Here is a 22,236-nt window from a genome sequence, read left to right as displayed (position 1 = left end):
CTAAAGATGTTTTAAAATAATAATTACCTGATAGCCAGTGTCTACATTTTTTTCAAGTCACTCAGAATATCCTTTCAAACAGCAAAAATAAATATTGTTCATATCACAAATGCCCCAATTTCATCACTGTCTTTGATAAACAATTAATGACCACTTTTAAATAATGGCAGGCCACCAAAGTTTTTCATTAAACTGAAAAGAATGACACAAAATCACAAAGTTTATTACCATTTCAAAGGTGGCGCTCAACCAACATTTTAGCGGCTCCCAGAAGAATCATACTGTCCACTACAGCGACTGTCGTTTTAACTAATTCATTACATTTATACTCTGGAGGTAAGAACAAGCTCTTTCGGCCTCATTATAGACAACTTTTATCAGTTTTCTATGGACAGGTTTAAAACATACTCTTTCGCTTTTACTGTCGTTTTCGTTTTGTCTCTCTGGACAAAAGGCATATTTTCTGGAGGGCATATTTTGATGACCCAAAAGAAAATTTTGAGGTAGCAAACGTTAGCAATCTGCATCCATGAAAGATCTGACTGCGTTAAAGGCCTATCCTTATAATAGTATTATAGTATATATCAAAGTAAAGACAAATTACAAATGAAATTATTTTTCCTGACAAAAAGACCCCAGTAATCGAATAGCACGTGTCTCCTCTAGAGTTTCAGAAGAGTTCTCAACAATGTCTCAAACTGTGCTCAGATTTGTTGAGACACCAAAGTCTGCAATCAAAAGCCAGAGATCTCAATATGAAACAATTCTCATCAAATTCTTCCAAGAGCAAATTAACTGAGCTCTGTTATCTACATACATTTCAAGCTCTTTTTCAGCCGTCTTTGTTCTGAAAGTGTTTTTCCATTGATTAATTTCGTACGGATTTTATAAAATCCTTCATAAAAGAGTTGTAAGCTGTGAACAGCTCTGAGGTCAATCACAAGATTACAAACTTTGCTAAAATATTATTTAAAAAAAGGATTTGAAAATCAGACAAAAAGACAAAGGTACAAGACTGTGTACTAGGGATGTACCGATGTATCGGCTGCCGATTTTTATCGGGCAATAATTGACCAAATTAAAACCATCGGCAAATCGATTTAAGCATGAAAACGCTGATATGAAAAACCAATGGTTAATTTATAATGAAATTATCATCACACTATGTATAAACTCTTTGAATTCAAATGTATAATCCAGAAATAATGATAGCCACATAATGTAGAAGGGTTGGCACTCCTAAGAACATGTAATATTACATTTTTATTCCTTCTCGTTCTCACATTAATGAGGAAAAACCGTTGTTATGTGACACTTGTGGAAGCGGTACTTATCTATACATGATGAAGTAAAACCATCAAAAACGCTTTGAAAACAGCAAATTTTGACTTCTGAGACATTGGTATGGTATCCATTAAGGTTACACGATTGATTGAGTTAAGTTTGAAATTGCAATAAGGTCTTGCGCAATTACAAAAGCTAGAAAGGCTGCGTTTAAAAATAGACAGCAATCAGCATTTCAGTCAGCTTTGTGTAAGCAAGCGGCGCCCTCTAGCGGTCTGGATGGCATTTTCCATTATCCATTACATCACTATAGAATTTAAAAGGCATTTTGTTCCTTTGGTAACTTTTTATTTTTAATTGATGTGGTTGACATTTCAGTGGAATTGCCCAACATAATATGTTCACATAATATGAATTTGTGATGTTTGTGATGTAAAATGTTAGTTGTAATGTTTAGAACTGCAAAAACAGATGTGCAAAAATGTTTTAGAAGTATAAAATAACCTCTTTTTTTTTTTACATCAAGCATCATGCTATAATATTTTGTTATTTTTCAATATTTTGTTATCTTTTTATCTTCCATTTCTTTTTCATTGTGGCTCTCTTTAAAAGTTTGGCCTGTCATGTGCTCAACAGATTCAATCCATGTTCAAAGGATATTACTTTTGTATTTTTTTATTTTATCCCCTTTTCTCCCAATATGGAATGCCCAATTCCCACTACTTAGTAGGTCCTCGTGGTGGCGCGGTTACTCACCTCAATCCGGGTGACGGAGGACAAGTCTCAGTTGTCTCCGCTTCTGAGACCGTCAATCCGCGCATCTTATCACGTGACTCGTTGTGCATGACACCGCAGAGACTCACAGCATGTGGAGGCTCATGCTACTCACCGCAATCCACGCACAATTTACCACGTGCCCCATTGAGAGCGAGAACCACTAATCGCGACCACGAGGAGGTTACCACGTGTGACTCTACCCTCCCTAGCAACCGGGCCAATTTGGTTGCTTAGGAGACCTGGCTGGAGTCACTCAGCACACCCTGGATTCGAACTCGCGACTCCAGGGGTGATTGTCAGCGTCAATACTCTATGAGCTACCCAGGCCCCAGAAATTACTTATTGTTAGAACAAAAGCTTTTGTACATCTTCATTAATGTTTTTATGTTTTTCTGGAAATAGCATTACTTTACCATGGCACCACAGCCACAGTATGTTTCATAAGAAAAATATTTTATTTAGTTAAAAGTAGTTGGAAATGCATAAGAAGTTCTCCAGGATGTATGATATGAAATTCTACTTTACGCTAAATCTTTGACATAATTTCCCCCTCCAGTTAAAAAATGTATCGTATTAATCATGTAAGAGTGAAAAATCACACTCTATAAATTATGACATTCAACTGTCTTTTTGCCATTGTGTGGCCTATTTTTCCACTCCTTTCTTGAACAAATCATGGATTTTTCTTTTCTTTACAACGGCAGGCCACCGAATTCCTTCATGAATCTATAAAAACCCCCACAAAATCACAAATGCTATTACCATTTCAAAAGTGGATCTCAGCGCACGGCTCTGCCGCTCTCTAAAGGACTGTGCCGTCCACGGCTGACATTTTAACTAATTCATAACATTTATACTCTGGAGGTCTTTCTGTCTCATTACTCACCACTTTTATCGACCTCCTAAAGACATGTTTTAAACATGCTAACTCTCGCTATCTGTCCATCCCTGTGTGTGCAACTTTTGATTAATCTCAATGCAAACACAATGTTAAAAAGCCCTGTAGAACAGATGCACCATGTGTCCAATCGGCAGTGATTGCGTGATGCAATGCCTGCAATGCTCTGATTGTGCGAGGAAGACCGTAGCATGCGTGCACGGGGCAGTCACTCTGTATTAATGAAGGGCGCTAACCGAACGCGACATTAGGATTCATATCAGGCCTGGTGGAAGTTCACCTTTGACTCTTGGGGGGGGGGGGCTGCGGGTGGGCTTTGGCCCCTCTTTTCAGGGATGACCGGCGCCATAAGTGTTCACTCCCTGCACGGTATTTTATCTTTGAAATGTATATTTCATGGCCATATTCACTTCGTTAGTTCTAGCAGAGTCTTTAAGTATTTGGCTAATGCGATGAATAGCTCTAAAACGACAGCAAAAGTCCATGTAAAGCGTGTCATCTGACCCAAATTAATGCTCTTACAAGAGCAGGACAAAATATGGTTAAATTAAATCAAAAGTGGAGTTTTGTAGCATTTAGTCTCTTACTTTTTATATGCTAGTGCACTCCTAAATGTTGCCAAAATTAACACGCAAAAATTAAGTTTAAAATGGACCAAAAATATTAATGACATCACCTTGTTCGTAGGGGCATGTACACATTTTTGTCCAATCAAATGCTCTCTAGAATGAGCATGCCCCTCCCCAAGACCACCTGTGTCTGACTAGAAATAAAATGTAGTAAATCACAGTTCAACTGTGAACTCAAGCCTAATTCACCATTTCTAAACCTCACCATTTAAAAAAAAAAAAAAAAGGCACAAGCCCTTCAATATTTTCCGCATTTCATGAGGTCTTTAGAAGATTATTTTCAACTGATGTGCCACTGGACACTAAAATAGCTCCACTAAATTCAGTTTGCACCTCAAATTGATTGTTGGTTTGGGAAGAACCAGATAAAGAGAAAAGGCAAGGTCGTACCTCTAGAAAGGGATGATGAGGAGGGTTTTTTGGGCAGCTCACTGAAGCCGTTTCCATTGAGAGCGGACGTCTTACAGTCTTTCTTCTCTGCTGCTGTGGGCACACCGGCCTCCATTCTTAACAATTCTAGAAAAAGAGAAAGAGAGGCGTCAAACAAAATATCCATAATGATGTATTTTAAAGCAAAACTCACATCCTTAACTTTATGGTGTTAAGACAGTAAACTCTTAGTCTAGAGGAGATGTCAGCACTCTGATCTGCCGATAGAGGGCGCTCTACAGAACTTTCTTTAAAAACTTCCCTATGACTGTTAACAATCACAGCAACCTGTTAATTACACACAAGCATTCTTTAAGAACATTAGTGCAAAACGAAGACAAACGCTTAGATATAACAGTGTCAGGAACTAAACATTCATAGTATGATTATTAATTAACAATTAATATACAAAATTAGTAATTCGAGCTGTTGCAGGGGTTTATGAGTTTGTGTTTGAAATGCAAATGATAAATTATATCGAGTACAGATGTAAAAAAATAAAAAAATAAAAAAGTAAAAAGAGTTCACTAAAATGTTAAAAGAATAAGAAAAAATAACATTTCACAATGTTTCACAGGTAAACATGCATAAATTTACATTATTTGTATTTTGGTAAGTGTATAATTCATTTTACTGAGCTGAGGTGAAAATGTTATGAATTTAAGTATGGTAAATAAAGTAGGCTAAATAAAACTTAATAATGTATTGAATGCAAGATTTGCTAAAATAATGCTACTAGTTGTACAAGTATTGTGGCTAATAAATTAGATAATAATCATTATATTACTAATAAAATATTCCTTATGTTAATAAACCTTATACAAATATGTAAAAACTCAATACTCCAAAAAAAAAAAAAAAAAAATGCAATTTAAGATTTTTATATTTTTTTACATTTCAAGTAGGGTTGTCGATTTAACATATTAATTCAGTGTGATTAATTATATACAAAATAATGCGTTAAAAAAATGTACGCAATTACTCGTGTCCCCGGACTGTAATAAGGAATATTCTTACCATCTGAGCAATTTAAGCTTGAAGCACCACCTGTTTTCTCCAGGGGGCAGTAAACGAAACTCCAGCTGTATAGACAAGGTGCAGCTTATACAGAGAACAAACCACACTCACTGACAGCAGACAGCACAAGATGAGAACACGTTCTTTCTTTCAAACACAGCTTTATGAAATGCAAATCCGAACTTAGGGATCTCAAGACGAGTTTTTCTAAGTTTCAAACTACGTTTAACTTGACACAGCGACTTAAAAACAGTATGTTTATGACGTGACGCAACCAAAGTGAGACGCTTCAAAAGCGTACGTCTGATGCAGGTGTACACTGACATGTCCTTAGACAAACCCTCATAATAAATCTCGGACCAATTGACAAATTCAATTGCAAAATGGATTGCTGTGAACTGTAGGCCAATGATTGGCTTATGTTCAATAATATGCAAATAAACACTATATTGTATTCTAAAGCCACTTTGTGTATTGTCTTACTTTTATCAATGCTTTACTCGTCTGCCAAAATAATGTAATGCATTTTAATGATCTGAATAAATTTTTTTATTATCTACTGTATATATTTTATTTATAATTATTTAAATATAACTATATATAATTACTTAATCATTATTGAATTGTTATTTGAGGGGATTTCTCAGCGAATATTTATATATGCGATTAATTGCGATTAATTTGATTAATTAATCGGCACCAATGTAATTAATTTGATTAAAAATTTGAATCGATTGACAGCCCTAATTTTATGATTAACGCATTTCAACTGCGTAACAAATTTCCATTCAATTTAACTGAATAATCTTTAAATGGTTTACATATTATGAATTCAGAATAAATGTTAATTATTTAATTAAATGAATGAGGAGTATGAACTTTTACAACTTAAGTTAAGTTTCAAGCAGTACAGTTTGGTAAATGGCAAAGCAACTACATTTGCAGTGGCATTATTTGAACTACTTTGCAAAGTTAAGCATGTATAAATAAATCGAATTTATACATTTAAACCATTTGTGTAAATCTTATTTTTGCCAGGAATAATTGTTTTGAATGAAGGAAGCAGTATTTTATACTTTAACACCTAAAAATGTCATTTTTTGAATAGGCTTGAATGAGTAGTCACCGGTTTGTTTATTAACTCATGTGTCACTTTTCCCTCCTTTTTTAAGTCAAGGTAAGCCGATTAAAGGTGGGACACACTCGTGATCCTAGATGGCATCTGTTTCTGTTTCCCTTCGCCAAGCGTGAAGTGCCACTGGCACCATCTAGTACTGACAGTAAGCATCCACATAGAAACCCCCCAGCAACGCCCTGGCAACTACCTTTGCATTGTGGCAGCAACTTTTGCATGGACAAACACCACTCACAACTCTAGTTCTGGAGTCTTTTGATAGCATTAATGGTGTGTACTGAAAAGAAAGTCAACAAGTATTATATACTTAGTGTACTGTAGAATCTTACACTGTAGAATTCATTTATACTCCTGTAAGTGTGCTGTTCAGTTCATTCTGAACTCAGTTATAAAGCTTTTTTGATGCCTAAGGAGCTTTCTAGAAACAAGCAGCATCTTTGTCCTTGCAGAATGACTGAAATAAGTCAAAGACAAACATCTGAACACAGAGAGCGTTTGAGATCACAGGGCCGGACGAATCGGGTCAAAGAGCGTTCTCAGCCCGCCGCTCAGACACCCCTGTGGAGTTCGGAGCCGCATGCTTGCCGCGGGAACAGTATGATGGGATGATACAGGTGTCAAAGACCAAACTGACAGATGGTCCAATGCAAACGCAAACAACAGGCACTACCGTTTCTTTCTTGGAGGCTTTTTTTTTTAAAACCGGGTTCAGTCACGAGACTGCGGAACAGAATCAAGTCCAGAATAAAGACAATATGATTGAGAACGTCTACTGTCAGGTTAAAGGATTAGTTCACACAAAACAAAAAAATGCTGTTAATTCACGCAGCTTTTTTTCCATACAATGACAGTTCTTGGTGACCATGACTCTCAAGCTCCAGAAAGCATCAAACAAAATGCACCATAAAAATATTGTAGGTGTAATTCATACAGTATGACTCATGCATTATATTCCATATAAGTCTCCTTAATCATACGATTGCTTTTTGTGAGAAACAAACACAATTTTAAGGCACTCACTGAAAACTTTCCCATTCAATGTGTTTGTGTTTAGATATAAAAATGATAAAGATTTGGAAAACAGTACGAGTTATATGGACAATTTTAATGACACTTAAAGTCTGGAGCATGACAGACTACGAACTGTCAATATTTGGTAAAATGTTACATAATAATGACAGAATTTTCCTTATGGGGTGAACTACGCCTTCAAAGCACCAATTCAACAGATTTCAGGAAAATACATTACACCTGTACAGGTGATATTAAATTGTGTAAGTTGTAAATTGGTTACACATCTTGGAATATAGCAGAATTACACACTTGTAAAATACATATAGACACAAATACACACACACACACACACACACCATACACTGACTGAAAGAGCCGTCACGCTGTACGACAGACCTGCAAAATAATCTAAAGCAGGCGAACATTTGTCAAATCTCATTTCAGTGATACAAATCAGATCTGCTCTTCGTTATGAGGAATGCAAGACAAAATTTGTCAAATTTTCAAGAAAAAACTCGCTTTAGATTTTATCACAGCTGCTTTTTCCATTCCGAACACATAACGGCCCTTAATATATTACAGGCCATGAAAGCTGTCACTTTTCACTTTCAAAATAAATTAGACCTCTTATGAATACGTACTTCTAAATACATTTTTCATAAATGTTGCCAAAGCATAAAAACAGTTGGTAAAACCCCAAAAGTTGAGAACCCCCCCTCCCCCAAAAAAAGTTGAGAAAAAAACAAGAGTGTGGAAAAAAACAAAAGCACATGCTTTTCAACATCTCAAAAGCAGTTTGTGAGCCAATCAACTACTTGAGACGCATCAGCTTTAAATTACTGGCTCGTATTTTCACACTCTTGAAAGTTTGGTGATGGACAGACTAGTGTGTTCTTTATGAGCTGGTGGTGGATCGCTCCCTTTGAAGGGCTCTACCAGGTGTGAAAGGCTTTTCTACAGCAGTCTGGTGACTTGAGTCAAGACTCACCGTGTGAATGCTGCGCTATTCAAGAACAGAGTTCCCCGCGGCATGCGCAAGCTCATTATGAGAGATCGGTCATGCATAAAAACTTGTGCTTTACATGCCAACATCGTTAATTGCGGCCCTTGAATAACTGCGGTCATTCACGCACTCGAGGTAAATGGCTTTGATCTGATCCACGATCAGTGTGTTTTTGTCTGAATGAACTGTTAGTACTCTCTCAGAAGATGTGTGTTTATAAGTGATATTTAGTAGATGACGTAAGTGAGAAAGCCTGTGATCTAGGGATTAGCATTTTTAATATGGTGGGAATTTAGCACGAACAAAAAGTGAATGCACAGTTAAAATTTCACTTTAAAGTCATGCAATGAAAATCTGTGCAGATATGTTTAATTAGGGCTGGGCGATGTAATAAAATTAATTATATATTTACGATATAAAATTAAAAACAACATGCACAACATGCAATGATTTTAATATGTTTTTTATTTGACCGTTAAGTTTCCTGAAGAGCGTATTACTCAAAAGTCTCATGACAACTCGGTATAACTCGCACAAGATATTTTACGACTTGGCTCGTACAAAAAGGTACAACTTTATTTCCCATAGAGACTAACCAATCAACAAACAGAATTTCAAATCAATACAATACAGGCATCAAATTTTAGCTAGCCTACTATCCAACACTTTATTTTAAGAAAGGAAACATCTGTGAAATGTCTGTGAATAAATTTGTTTACTCATCCCATATTAATATTACCAATACAAATGACTAATGTACACAAAGTGTTTTCCTATTAAAATCATTGTTAGGTTTAGGGTTTTGGTTTGGGTTAGGGATTAAATGTCAGAAAAATGGTAAAAACACTCAAACCCGCCATGTTTCTCTTTCTTCCGTGATACAGAACAGCGATTTTTATATTAAAATTATGGTCAGGTTTGAGGTTTGGGTAAGGTGTTACACTTTATATTTAGGTTTAAATTAGGGGTTAAACTTAGGAAAAACTGTAATAACAATGTTCGTAGGTTTGTTTATTTTTCTCTATGAGAGTAAAAGTCGTTTGTTTTTGTACCAGCCAACTTATACGAATTTTCCCATCACAAACTATTATTAGAGATGATTTGTCATGAGATCAGGTTGTGTTACTAGACAGGTTTTGCAGTCCTTTTTTGTTTCGCGACTCGCAAGTATGAGAGCGTCAATACAGTTTTAATAATGTCTCTGATTTAAACATCCGTAGCAAAAATTAGTTGGTAAGTTCAGTTCTTTCCCCGTGAAAAGTTTCAACTGTCCGTTTCGACAATCGATTCAAAACTCTGATTCGACGATTCGTTTCTCATCCTTCAAAAATGTTAAATGTTATATAGTGTTGTTTATAACTATGTAAGTAAAAAAATTAAATAAAAATAATTACACATCATCAATAGGCATTATTTTTAGCTATATCGTTTACCCATATGAATAACACTACCTTTGACATTTATGCCTGAAATAAAACATTTAAGACATTTTAATTAGCTATTCTAGCGTATAATGGTAGTGAACAATCGTCATTTGCATTTCTAACAATCTTCCCATGCACATCAGGGCGCTCATGGTGCTAATAATCCTAATATTCTCTCTGAGCTATCGCTGTCTTTAAATCCACAAACAGCCATTCATGCTGCTTTCAGACTGACAATTGAGGCTTTCGGGAAAGATAATTGAGCAAAGAAACAACATTTGAACTTTACACATTCCCCTTCAAGACATCATTGTGCTCAAATGAATCACATATGTGTTTTAAGAGCTTGTTCTAAATTCTTCAATTGTCCTCTGAAGAGCACCAGAAAACATGGAGCAAACAAATATCACAATCTAAACATGTCTGCCGATCTTTAAGGAACAGTTCACCCAAAAATAAAAATTCAGCCATAATTTTGAATGAGAAACCACGATTGTATTCCTTGAAGTGAATCCATCCGAGACGGGTGGAGTTGGGAATAAGAAAGAGACATCTAGAGAAAGAATGTTTCCATACTCCAGGTGCTGTGAGCTTTCAGGAGAGCCGTTTGGCTCATCACACTGGATTACTTCCCGCAATCCTCTACCTCACAGTTTGAGTAATTACAACTCGAGCTGTCGGCCAAACAAATGACTCTGACAGAACTCTAAAAGGTCACAGAGCCAAATCCCTGAGAGGAAAGTGAGGTCTCTCTTTCTTTGTAGTACTCAACCACTGCAATTGTTCAAACTGAACTCTCGTGTGAAGCGTTTCTTCAGTGTTTGAGGTTCGTGTATCTTACAAGTGTGCAAAAAACGAAGACAGTCCTTTACACCACAAGAGAACTTTATCACAAGCAGGATAAGGTCTTACTTTTATAAATTCAGAAGTTTTCCCAAGGAAAATGTTTTTGCTCAGGAGATTTGGAGAGTGTTGCATTTAAGCATCAACCTGTTTTAGATGTTTCTCGTAAAATTCACTAGGTCTTCTAATGAGTCCATTTTTGACGTACAGTTAGAGTATAGAGCTGTAAATAAATGTGGATGGTGCCGCTTAGATCATTGGTCTTGGAAGAACTTGAGGAGAAATGTTTGAGTTCATACTGACGTCGGCATTCAGCATTTGCTCTCCATTAAATGTCATTGCTGTGTCAAAGAATCAACTGCATCATCAAATCTGGTTGCTCATCTTGTGGTTGACAAAATCTGGTTGTTTGACAAAATCATTGTGGAGGTTTTGATGTAAAATAATTAAACCATAGGCACTATATGGATATAGTATACTGTATTAAAACCATGGTTTCTGCCCAAAAAAAAAAAAAAAACATAGTTACTTTTCATAGTTACTACAATATTACTATAGTAAACCCATGTTTTTTACTACAGTAACCATAATAAAACACTATGGTACATTTATTGCAAAGGAAAGCAAACTATTGGGAGGTCACGCAAAACTTATTGTGAAGGAAAGAAAACTTGCGAGGGAATGCAAATTATTACAAGGGCACCCAAACTTATTGCGAGGGAATGAAAACTATTGCGAGGGTATGCAAAATTTATTGCAAGGGAAAGAAAACTTGCCAGGGAACGCAAACTATTACGAGGGCACACCAAACTAATTGCGAGAAAAAGAAATATTGCGAGGGAATGAAAACTATTGCGAGGGCACACCAAACTTATTGCAAGGGGAAAAAACGTATTGCGAGGGAATGCAAACTACAATATTGCGAGGGCACGCAAAACGTATTGCGAGGGAAAGAAAACTTACAAGGGAACACAAACTATTACGAGGGCACGCAAAACTTATTCCGAGGGGAAAAAACTATTGTGATGGAAAAAAATATTGAGAGAGACAAAAAACTATTGCGAGGGAAAAGAAAATATTGCGAGAGAATGAAAACTATTGCGAATGAAAGAATTTTTATCTTATCCCATTGGCAAAAAGTTATTTTAAAAATAAATCTCACCAAATTTTGTTAGATTTCTCTAAACTCAAGACTTAATATTGTCATTTTATTGTCAAGTCATTTACGGTAAAGTAAATGTATTTTATTTTAATGGATGTTTTGATATCTTTAATATTTTTAAATGAATACGAAAAATCTTTTTACAGTAGCACATTACTTTTCCAATGGGCTACAGTGTAGTGTGACAAAATGTTTTGAAAACATCTGAACTACTGTCACTCTTCTGAAAATGTAGCTAAGTTAGTGGCTTTGGTGAGTACTGTAATTAACAGAGGAACAGGTTTCAGTAATAGATTGCTGAATGTATGTGTATGCAAGTTTAGGTGACAGCTTCTAAGTGCAATATCCTGTGGGTGACCTCACCGCTGTGGCCAACACCGAACAGATGTTGTGATTTCAGCCCCCACTGGAGTTCAGTGGAAGAAGATTCCTACTTTCACCTGGAATCAGCCAACAAAATGATTACATCTCACATATGCTGAGCATGTCTTTCTGGCGAGATTTCAGCGCAGAGTTGCTTAGCTGTAAATGGAGTGCTTGACCCTCGCCGCAGATGCGCCTTAAATGCAAAACCCACCGCGGGATGTACTGTTTTAACTGCTGGACATCGTGTTATTTTTTAACAGCATGCTTTGATCCGGAGGCCAAATGGTGTTTTTAAGAGACACTTGCAGTTTAACACCAGGACCAAACTTCCTCTCCTATCTACTTGGGGGTGAGAAGCAAAACTTGGCTTCTAGCACTTTTAGATGGACAGTCCACATGTATTGTGCACTGTGCATGAGACGTAGCAGCACGCAGAAAACCAAAGTATACTTAGGCCTTTACTCAATCGGGTTTTGACCCATAACCTTGTATGATTGCTAAGCCATAACACATGGGATTTACTTGAGTTTCACATATACGCCCCGTCACTTGGTCTGTCAGTAAGGAGTCTGTGGTTTGGCTACATTTCAGAATGGTTCAATTTAATCTGTCGCTGTACGGATCTAATGGAGAACATACGTTCACAGGATGAGAGTCCTGCTATATACGGCCCTGATAAGTCAGAGGACTGTGTTGCCTCCGTAGACGTCTCTTCTGCAATAACTGAATCTCAATAATGTAAACATCTGTGCTGCATGCCCTGAGTTGTTAAACACGTTTGAACCGGCACACAGCCCAGGCCATGAGCCAACCCTTGAGAATCCACTAGGGATTTTATGCTATCAGGCATTTGTCTGACACATGTACAATTCTATCAACAGTGAAAGCGATGATGATCCGTTTGTATTATCGCATAGCTCTCCGCTGTCAGAATTCTTTAGGTATTAAAGGAGTATCATCCGGTTACCGCATCCCTTCAGGAATTCATTAAGTCCCGAATCAAAGCCAGCCAAGAGGCGCTATGGATACACATCACATTTCATAGCAAGATGAGCATCTCATGCCCCCAGTGGCCCGCCGATCTTTGATTTCAAAGCGTCTCATGGCGTGTGATGTCCTTTCAGGAGAAAGGGTCTCTCTCGTTTCATTTTCAGTAATTAGAAGGAGTTTGATGTCTGATTGTCTTGGGGTTGATGAAGTCCCTTCTAGAGCTCACATCGAAGTGATCTTTTTCCCTGGAGCACAAAGACGGCCGTTGATTTAATTCTGAATTAGTCAAATCAAATTCAGTTAATCAGTACAGCAGGGGGTTAGTTAGTTCTTCAGCACACTTCTGACCAGCGGTCCTCAACTGGTTTTGCTTCAGGACCAAGTGGTGACCCAAACCTGCAACCTGCGTTTAATGTCATCTTACATAGTTTTGTTCATGGTTTTTTAATATGAGGGCATGCAGCTTGTTCATGTTGCCATCAGTCTAATTTGACTCACTTCTACCAAGTTACAGATGAATTTGCACCAAAATACCACCGAACGCAGAAACTTTCAGGTCAACAACAGAAGATGTGATGCTTTTTCTGCTCAATTTTAAAAGCAGATAAATCTATTTTTTAGCAATCCTAAATGCACAACTGGTACCAAAACAGTACCATAATTTTTTGAAGTGCAAAAGCAACCACAATGCCCTTTAAATTAAATATGAAATTGATTAATATTACCGTGAACTGCACAGATCCAACAGTAAGCAAACTTCCTAACATAACATGAATGGGAAATGAATTGGCCGAATGGGAAAGTTGGCCATTATGTGAATGCGCAAACATCAACAGAAGTGTGATTTACTAGCCTAACACATAAAACATACACTGGACCAAATATTGTGTTAGTATTTGAGCCATATTACCAAGTGACAGATGAATTTGCACCAAAAAAACAAAAACAAACGCTGAGTTGGATTGGACACACAGACGTCAACAGCAACAACAATATAGGAAGTGTTTTTCCTCCCTTTCAACACATTTAATTTGCTATCCAATATATATATCAAGGTCTCATTGGAAACTTTTTACCATTTATTTTGGTGCTTTTCAAATGTCTTAGATTGGACTGTTTTAGCCTTCACCCAGACCCAGACTTTCAATATTAAATACATTATAGAAGTACTAAATATTCCATGTTTAAAACTATAATCATCTAAAAAAAAAAAAAAAGTAAAAAGAGTGAAATAAGCAAACCATTTAAAAATATATTATTTGAAAATGATTTCTATCAATTTGTCAAAATTTACCACTGTCCCACATAATTTCCAGCACACCAAACAATTTTACCCCTAATAACATTTTTCAAAAGTTAGTGTACTTGTTAACCAAGTGGACAAAAGTGTCAGTGAAGAGCATGCTTGAGATAAAATATGAAACAAAACAAAGAAAAATCAAGGGAAATATCACTTTCTATTGGCCGTCATTTCCAATCAAGCTCTAATTTTGGCAAATTATGCAAAAAGTGTGAAAATATTATTTAATTGTGTGTATTTACGATACATAAAATATTAGCTATAAAATTAATCTTAGCAAGACAAAAGAGTCGGTCACTTTATTTGAAAAAGGTTAAGGAAAAGGTTTCCATCAGCATCATTTTCAGCACAGAATTCTATTAAACACAATACAGAATATGAAATGAGTTGGAAGTAGGGCTAGGTGATAAAACGATCTCTGTATTTATCGCGATAAAAAAATCCCTGATATCAATGATAAGCTTTTGAGTAATTTTTGATAATTAGCATGTGTTCTACATATAAATACTTTTACATTTTCTAAATTTCTCTCAGGGGATACCCCTGAACTCCCCTACAGTATCATTCCTCAGTCACAAGGGCTTCTATGCCCCCATACTTGGGTATCTGAATGTAATGAAATATAAAAATAATGTGAATGTAAAAATGATATACTGTCATTATGCTTTAAAATGAACAGATGATCTATTAACATTCATATCCAACTGCACTCGATTGATAATACTGTAATATTTTAGTAGAAGATCCCTCAGACACCACTGCTTTGGCTGTCTCTGTGCCCCTAATGCAGTTTGGTATCGACTATTTTGACTGTTTAGGATTTTTTTTTCTTTCCAACTTGGAAATTCAAAACAATTTGCAATGTGCAAATGTGAATGTATATTGTGATAAATATCGATATCGAACGATATGAAAAAGAATATTGTGATAATATTCTTGGCCACATCGCCTAGCCCTAGCTGGAAGTGACACTGGGGTGGGAAATTTCATGACCAAAATGACATAAATCTCCTGTGATGCATGAACACAGTGTTGGACAAAAAAAAAAAAAAAAAAAAAAAACAATAGTGAGGAAGTGAAAAATTGCTTTAACAAGACTTTACTCTCTAGAAGTCTACAGTGCTAAAAGTGCCTGAAGTTGAAGAATCACTCATATCTAATTATTTGCTGTCTTTTGAATACAATGCTACATGAGCTAGACTGACCTGAGGTGTTTGATATAAAAGTTTTGGAGGCAGAAACGTTTTCTTTAAACTTTCTTTTTTACACTGCTGGACATTGTTAGCAGACAAATTTAATAAACTGGTCCACAGTGCTAAAAGTGCCTGAAGTTAAAGAAACACCCTTATATGGTTGGTTGCATTTTATTAGTTGCATTTAGCATAGTTTTTTCCTGCAGTCCATGACCCAATCAGAACTGGCCTGTGACCCCATTTTGTGGGACATGACCAACAAGCTGAGAATCACTGCACTAGAAAACAAATTCAGTGCAATTTTGTAACACCTCCCTCTACGATACACCAAAGAAAAATCCACAAACAACGAGCACAGAGCGTAATAATCACAGAGGAGCTTGTTTCTGATGTGAGACAGACGTGTGAGCACAACAAAACAACATCCACAGCGATCCAAGAGGCCGACCGCTCAGACGGAAGTCCCAAACAGAAGCAGAGAATCAAAATCAGTGGGGCAGCTAACATAAACTCCAGAAAACAGCGAATTCACATTGACAGCTTAAAGTTCTTCTCCACTCCAGGGAAGAACGAAACTTCTTACAGCTGTCTGAAAGTAGCCAAACCCCAGATTCTTGGAGATGTGTCTCTATCTGTTTACTGGAGTATTAAAACACATGTAGATGCTTTTACTGATTTGACGTCAAAATACTCACCTTGACGTAATGCCATTGCACGGTCTAATCACATTACATTAAGCGCATTTACATGCACACCAATATGCTGATAACTAAAAAAATAATCTTGAAATCATCTGATTATTCTCTGCTTTTGAAATCAAAACGTAAACAGTCACACGCACAACACTTACGTACACTGAATAAGCCGGTAAGACCGGCGGTTAAGGTGTTTACATGCAATGGGCAAAAATCGAACCATATCGATTGGTTTTTGCTTAAACCGCTTATGACCTTACACTGATAAAGGAAAACTGTTAAAGCAGTTTACATGATGCTTATTAAGTGGCTTATTTGTCATCTTATTAAGCAGAATCATTGTAAGAATGTGCATGTAAACACACTCATTGTGTGTGCTATGAATTAACCTTGATACTAATGTAATCTGAGCTGTTACAAATGTAATAAAGTGAAATCAGGGTGAATTAAGGTAATCTGAGAAATTGTTTGCTTTTGACTTTTTGCAGCTTATTGTGTTTTTTGTGTCACTCCAGACAAACAAATGAGTAGGACTGTGTAAAAGTAAAGATTTTCCAATGCGATCTTTATTTGAACGTTCTCGATATCGATTCTTAAATCCCAAGATCGATTTTTTTACTCTATACGCAACCCTCTACTTCTACTACAACGAAAGGGATATCACTCCCATTAGCAACCAAATTTCGTGCTATTCAGTTAAAATATGTGCTAATTTACAGACGGTCTTTACAGAACTGCCAGCTCTCTTAAAGAGACAGTACTGGTTTTTAGCACGTCTTCGAAAAAATCAATGAGAAATACCTGTAAATAGTACAAATTATGCAATTAAACAACAAACATGTAACACAAAATAATATATGCAATATAAAATCATATTTATTGATTAAATATATGATTTGTTCATTTTTAAAAAGCTAAAGTTTGATCAAAATGATGAAAAACTAATACAATATAATTAGTAAAATTTATATTTTCATAATGTACCTAGTTAAAAGATCCCCTGTATAATTAACAGCATTAGCTGGGAGAGACATTTGTGCATATGTAAGCGAAAGGAACATTATAACTGAAATAAACCCATATGAATCGATATTGAATCAAAATCAGAATCTAATCAAGAGCTTGTGAATCGGAATTTAATTGGAAAATCTGTATTAATACACAGCCCTACAAATGAGACTTTATCAGATGAAAAAAAAGAATATTGTCATGTTAAAGGGATGGTTCACCCAAAAATTAAAATACTGTCATCATTTAGGTTACTCACATGTTGTTTTCATTTGTTGGGTTAACTTTCCCTTTAAGGTAAATTACCTAAATGGGTTTGGGGACTAGTGAAATCAAAATTGCCTGTACTTCCGTACCAAGTCAATACTAACATATAAAAAAATATATAACGATACCAGTGTTTCTGCAGTACCCGTAGTACCTACTATTAAAATAGTAAAATGTCCTAGTGTGATTATTAAACCGCCGATTTAATTAAATAAATACAGTCTGCATGTGCTGCGCGCTTCAGCACACACGTGAATGTCTGAAGCCACTAATAAGCTGAAAACACAGACTTATCAAAATGCCACATTTTTGAATCATGTTGTAGTTGATGACAGAAGAGAGCACACATTTACCATAAAGCGCGCAGCACCTGCAGACTAAATCGCAGCATTTTGCGCTTTAAAAATCACACTGGACCAACTTCTGTCAAAACGAAAAAGACTTCATGTAAAAATAATAGTCTGATTCAAAATAAAAGCTCAACAGGAGAATTGAAGAAATCGCAAAATGACTTTATAGTACAATGTAGTATTTACTGTAGTAGTAGTAGTAATAGTAATAATATTTAAGCAATATCTCACAAGCAAGAGTGCTGTTATAAGTTTTCATTTAGAATGTGATGCAGCACTTTATGTGACAAAAATAAGACCAATTTTGTTTTGGATTGTTCTTTTTTTGTTTGATTAAAATGTTATAAATTTGCCACATGTTTACTATAGCTTCTTCCATCAGCAGTGAGGGATTCACATGTGATAAATGTAAGGAATTAGTCAAGCTGACAGAGAAGATTGAGTTAGAGACATGCAGCCGAATGCTAGTGGAGGTCAGTGAGAAAGAGAAGCCGGCAGATACTGTTTCGGATGCAGGTAGTACAGCGAGCAACACACACACTTTGGTTCCAGCTGTGGAGCCCCTGCAGCAGGGCGTTTGGATGACGTCTCAGCGGCATACTCGCTCAGCAAAGCGACACCACACCTCCCGTTCCTGTTAGGGTTTCCAATCGATTCTCCCCACTCAGTGATGCACCCACTGAGAATCATGTTGATAGCGCCTTAGTAATAGGTGATTCTATTGTAAGGAATGTGGAAGTAGAGACTCCAACCACTATTGTTAAATGTATTTCGGGTACCAGAGCGTCTGATATCAGATCAAATTTACAAGTGCTGGCTAATGCTAAATGTAGATTTTCTAAAATTGTTATTCATGGCACTAATGATGTCTGGCTTCGCCAGTCGGAGATCACTAAAGATAATGTTAAAGAGAAGAAGAAGAAAGCCTTTATTATTGTCACACATTTTACATTTTCATATATACAGTGAAATGTATTTGTTTTCACATATCCCAGCTAAGCAGGGGTCAGAGTGCAGGGTCAGCCATGATATGGTGCCCCTGGAGCAGATAGGGTCAAGGGCCTTGCTCAATGGCCCAACAGTGGCATCTTGGCAGTGTTGGGGCTTGAACCCCCAGAGCCTTTAACCACTGAGCCACCACTGCCCTCAAGAGGTGTGTAAACTTGCAAATATGATCTAATACACTGTAATATGCTCTGGCCCCCTCCCTGCTCATCATGGTGACGAGGTTTATAGTAGATTAGTGTAACTGAATGGCTGGATGAGTGGTGTCCAGAGAATAGCAATGGATTTATAGACAATTGGAAGAGTTTTTGGGGTAGACCTGACCTGCTAAAGACAGAAGGACTCCATCCATCCAGGGAAGGTGCAGCTCTCCTATCTAGTAATTTGGCTCATAGTCTTAATAGTGATAGTATTTGACTAACTGGGGCCCAGGTCAGGAACCAGACACACTGGCTAATCCGAACATCTGCCAGCTGCCTTGACACATCACACAGGTCACATAAACTACAACACATAGAGACTGTAACACCTAGATATCATAGGGAGACTGTGTCTGTTCCCCGAACTACCAAACACACAACTCTCACTAAATCATTTAGAAAAAATGTGATTAAGGTCAAACTTGAAAAAAAAAAAAAAAAAAAAAACATTTAAGATAAACATCATATAAATGTAGGGCTACTAAACATTAGATCTCTTTCAAACAAAGCACTAATTGTAAATGAAATTATTACAGATCATAGTTTGGACAGAAACCTGGCTTAAACCGGATGAATATATTAGTTTAAATGAATCTACTCCCCCAGGTTATTGTTATAAAAATGAGCCTCATCTGAAGGGTCGAGGAGGAGGTGTTGCTACAATTTACAGTGAAGTTTTTAATAATGATAATCGATAATAGATTTCGGAGTAACATGAGTAAATGTTTTGTTGATAGTCAGACCACTATCACAATAAGCTGATAATAAAACTCCAGCAGTATCCAAACCCTGCTCAGTATAAAACAACACATGTTTTCAAGGGTTAGTGACTCTATTCATGCGTCACAATGGAGTGACTTCTAAGGAGCTCGACTTCCTTCGGATTCTCGACCTATTGACAGCGACTGACCTTATATACTCCCGTGAGAATGACTATTGTGTTTGCGAGTCTTAGCAAGACAAACAAGAGAAGACAGAGAGTTCCCTGGAGTCTTATAGAGTCTTAAGACAATAACGCCACAGACTGGCCACCTCTTTAATGTGTATGGTCATCAAACTTCAAGAATTTGGAACTCTGTGTCATTTATGGACCTGTTTATGAGGTTAGGAAGTTAGGAACTGAAATGTTCCAATATTGAAACATTGTCCTTATTAACAATTAAGACCTTTGGCGCTATTTATAGACATTAAAAAAAGTCTAAATGTCACATAACAAAATAACAAACCAAGCACCATTTATTTGAAACGAAAAGTTTACATTTTTCAATTAGATATGAGGATATTGTGATGAACTACACCTGTGGATACGCATACATCTACTAATAAAAATCACCATGGCACCAGTTGCTCAAATATAAATGCAAAAACGGCTCAGAAAAGTTCAGTTAGTTCTAAGAAAAGCTCTAGCAGCATTTGTTTGCAGATGACACTTCAATATTTTGAATTCAAACATTTGTAAGTGTTGGGGCCAATGTATGAAAGATTTATATAATTTTGCATTGTTACAGTCTCGATTAGACCAGCTCAAAGAAATCTATGGCCTTTTTTCCTAAAAATGTTACTCTTCATTGCACAAAATTGCTCAGAAAAGTGATGTTAGTTTAGAGAAAAACTCTAGCAGCATTTGTTTGCATATGACACTTGGTTTAATATTTAATATCTAATGCAATGACAGTGTGCCTTAAGTCTCCAAATACTTTTTTGGGCCAAAATATGAAAGATTTACATAAATGTTGCTTTCACATAGGAAAATTCCACTGTCTAGAATATATGTGGCCTTTCATCATACAAGTATGTTTCTCTTCTACGTTAATGACCCTAAATCATTATGTTAAATTTGGAAACTGTCTTGAAAGTCCCCCACAAATAGCCTGAAACTATGTGCGTAACTCCAGACATATTTTATGTGCCAAATTGCTTTGGGTTTGTTCACCTGGAACCGGCGACACTTTATTTGGCGAAGCAGGAATCCAGCGTTAATTGGTGTAGATGTTGAATGAAGACTCTCTCTCTTACTCTTGTCTTAACTTCTGAATCGTCTCTCTGCGGGGAGTTTTACTCAGTTTCTTTTCAGGCCTCCACATGCGCCCGCCGCTATTGCAGCCTCTCCTCTCGTTTTTTGCACCGTTCGCTTCATTAAATTCTTCTCCAATGTGATGGATTTGAAAAGCGCTGACAGACAGTGAGAGACTGGGATGTGTGAAAAAGGCTCTGGGGGAGATGAAAGGGGCCCCTGGTGACCATCAGTTCGTCCGGACCCGAATAATCCTGAATGGGCCCGTCGTTCTTTCAAATCCTTTTCAAGCTCTTCATTCTGACTGCAAGAACTCTTCATTGCGCATAATGGCAAATGCACTAAAACTGTTTTCTCATGCTAATCGGTGTGAACTCTCTCCCACCAAAAGCTTTTTTGCTTTTCCTCCAGGATATAAATGGGCCAATTAGAGCTTTTCTGAGTCTTTTTTGCACATTATGGCTCTTCTATATCTTGGCATTTTCAGGGTGTTCTTCTGAAGTGATCCCTACATCACAACATGTGCTGTCCTAACGGAGAGATCCCTGAAATGTACTGTTGCTCAGGACAGCAAACAGAGAAGGCAAAGCTGTTTCAGTTTGAAGAGCAAACATCTTGTGCTGCTCTCTGATCTCCACTTTAAACCCAGTCTACATTCATTAGCTTCTGTTTGCATATTGACATACACAATATATACCATTATACTATTTATTCAAGGTAATATGAATAAAAGATGACTCGACTTCTAAAAAGCTGACTCTTTTAATCCTAAATGTCAAAAACGATTCCCCTATTTCTAAATAACTCACTTAAAAAAACAAACAAAAAAACTAAATCTTGACTTGACTGACTTAAAGTAATTTTCTGCGTTTAATACATGTTAAGTTTAATCGACAGCATTTGTGGCATAATGTTGATTACCACAAAAAATCATTTCAACTCGTCCCTCCTTTTCTTTAAAAAAGGCAAAAATCTGGGGGCACTTACAATGGAAGTCAATGGGGCCAATGCGTAAATGTTAAAATGCTCACTGTTTCAAAAGTATAAACACAAGATGTAAACAATATGTGTGTTAACATGATTTTACTGTGATAAAATCACTTATTAAACATTTCGGTGTAAAGTTATAGCCAATTTACAACTTTGTTACCATGACAACATAACGCCATAAACCCTAAAAATGACCATTTAAACAACTTTACAGGTCAAATAATACACAAGTTTTAACAGAAG

The 22,236-nt window shown here is 36.6% G+C and overlaps 1 protein-coding gene across 2 annotated transcripts in view; it reads right to left on the bottom strand.

The window, feature by feature from the left end:
• LOC127426536 (zinc finger protein GLI2-like) overlaps positions 1 to 22,236 on the bottom strand; it is a 139,008-nt gene that overhangs the window by 93,510 nt on the left and 23,262 nt on the right. For both annotated transcript variants that reach the window (XM_051673404.1, XM_051673405.1), the window contains exon 2: positions 3,979 to 4,104. In XM_051673404.1, coding sequence (XP_051529364.1) covers positions 3,979 to 4,093 — 115 coding nt within the window. In that variant the 5' untranslated portion in view covers positions 4,094 to 4,104. The remainder of the gene's footprint in view (positions 1 to 3,978; positions 4,105 to 22,236) is intronic.

Source organism: Myxocyprinus asiaticus, chromosome 35 (genome assembly GCF_019703515.2).
Source record: "Myxocyprinus asiaticus isolate MX2 ecotype Aquarium Trade chromosome 35, UBuf_Myxa_2, whole genome shotgun sequence".
Classification (NCBI taxonomy): domain Eukaryota; kingdom Metazoa; phylum Chordata; class Actinopteri; order Cypriniformes; family Catostomidae; genus Myxocyprinus; species Myxocyprinus asiaticus.
Note: the sequence above shows the minus strand (reverse complement) of the source record. Positions and strands in the feature narration are given on the sequence as shown.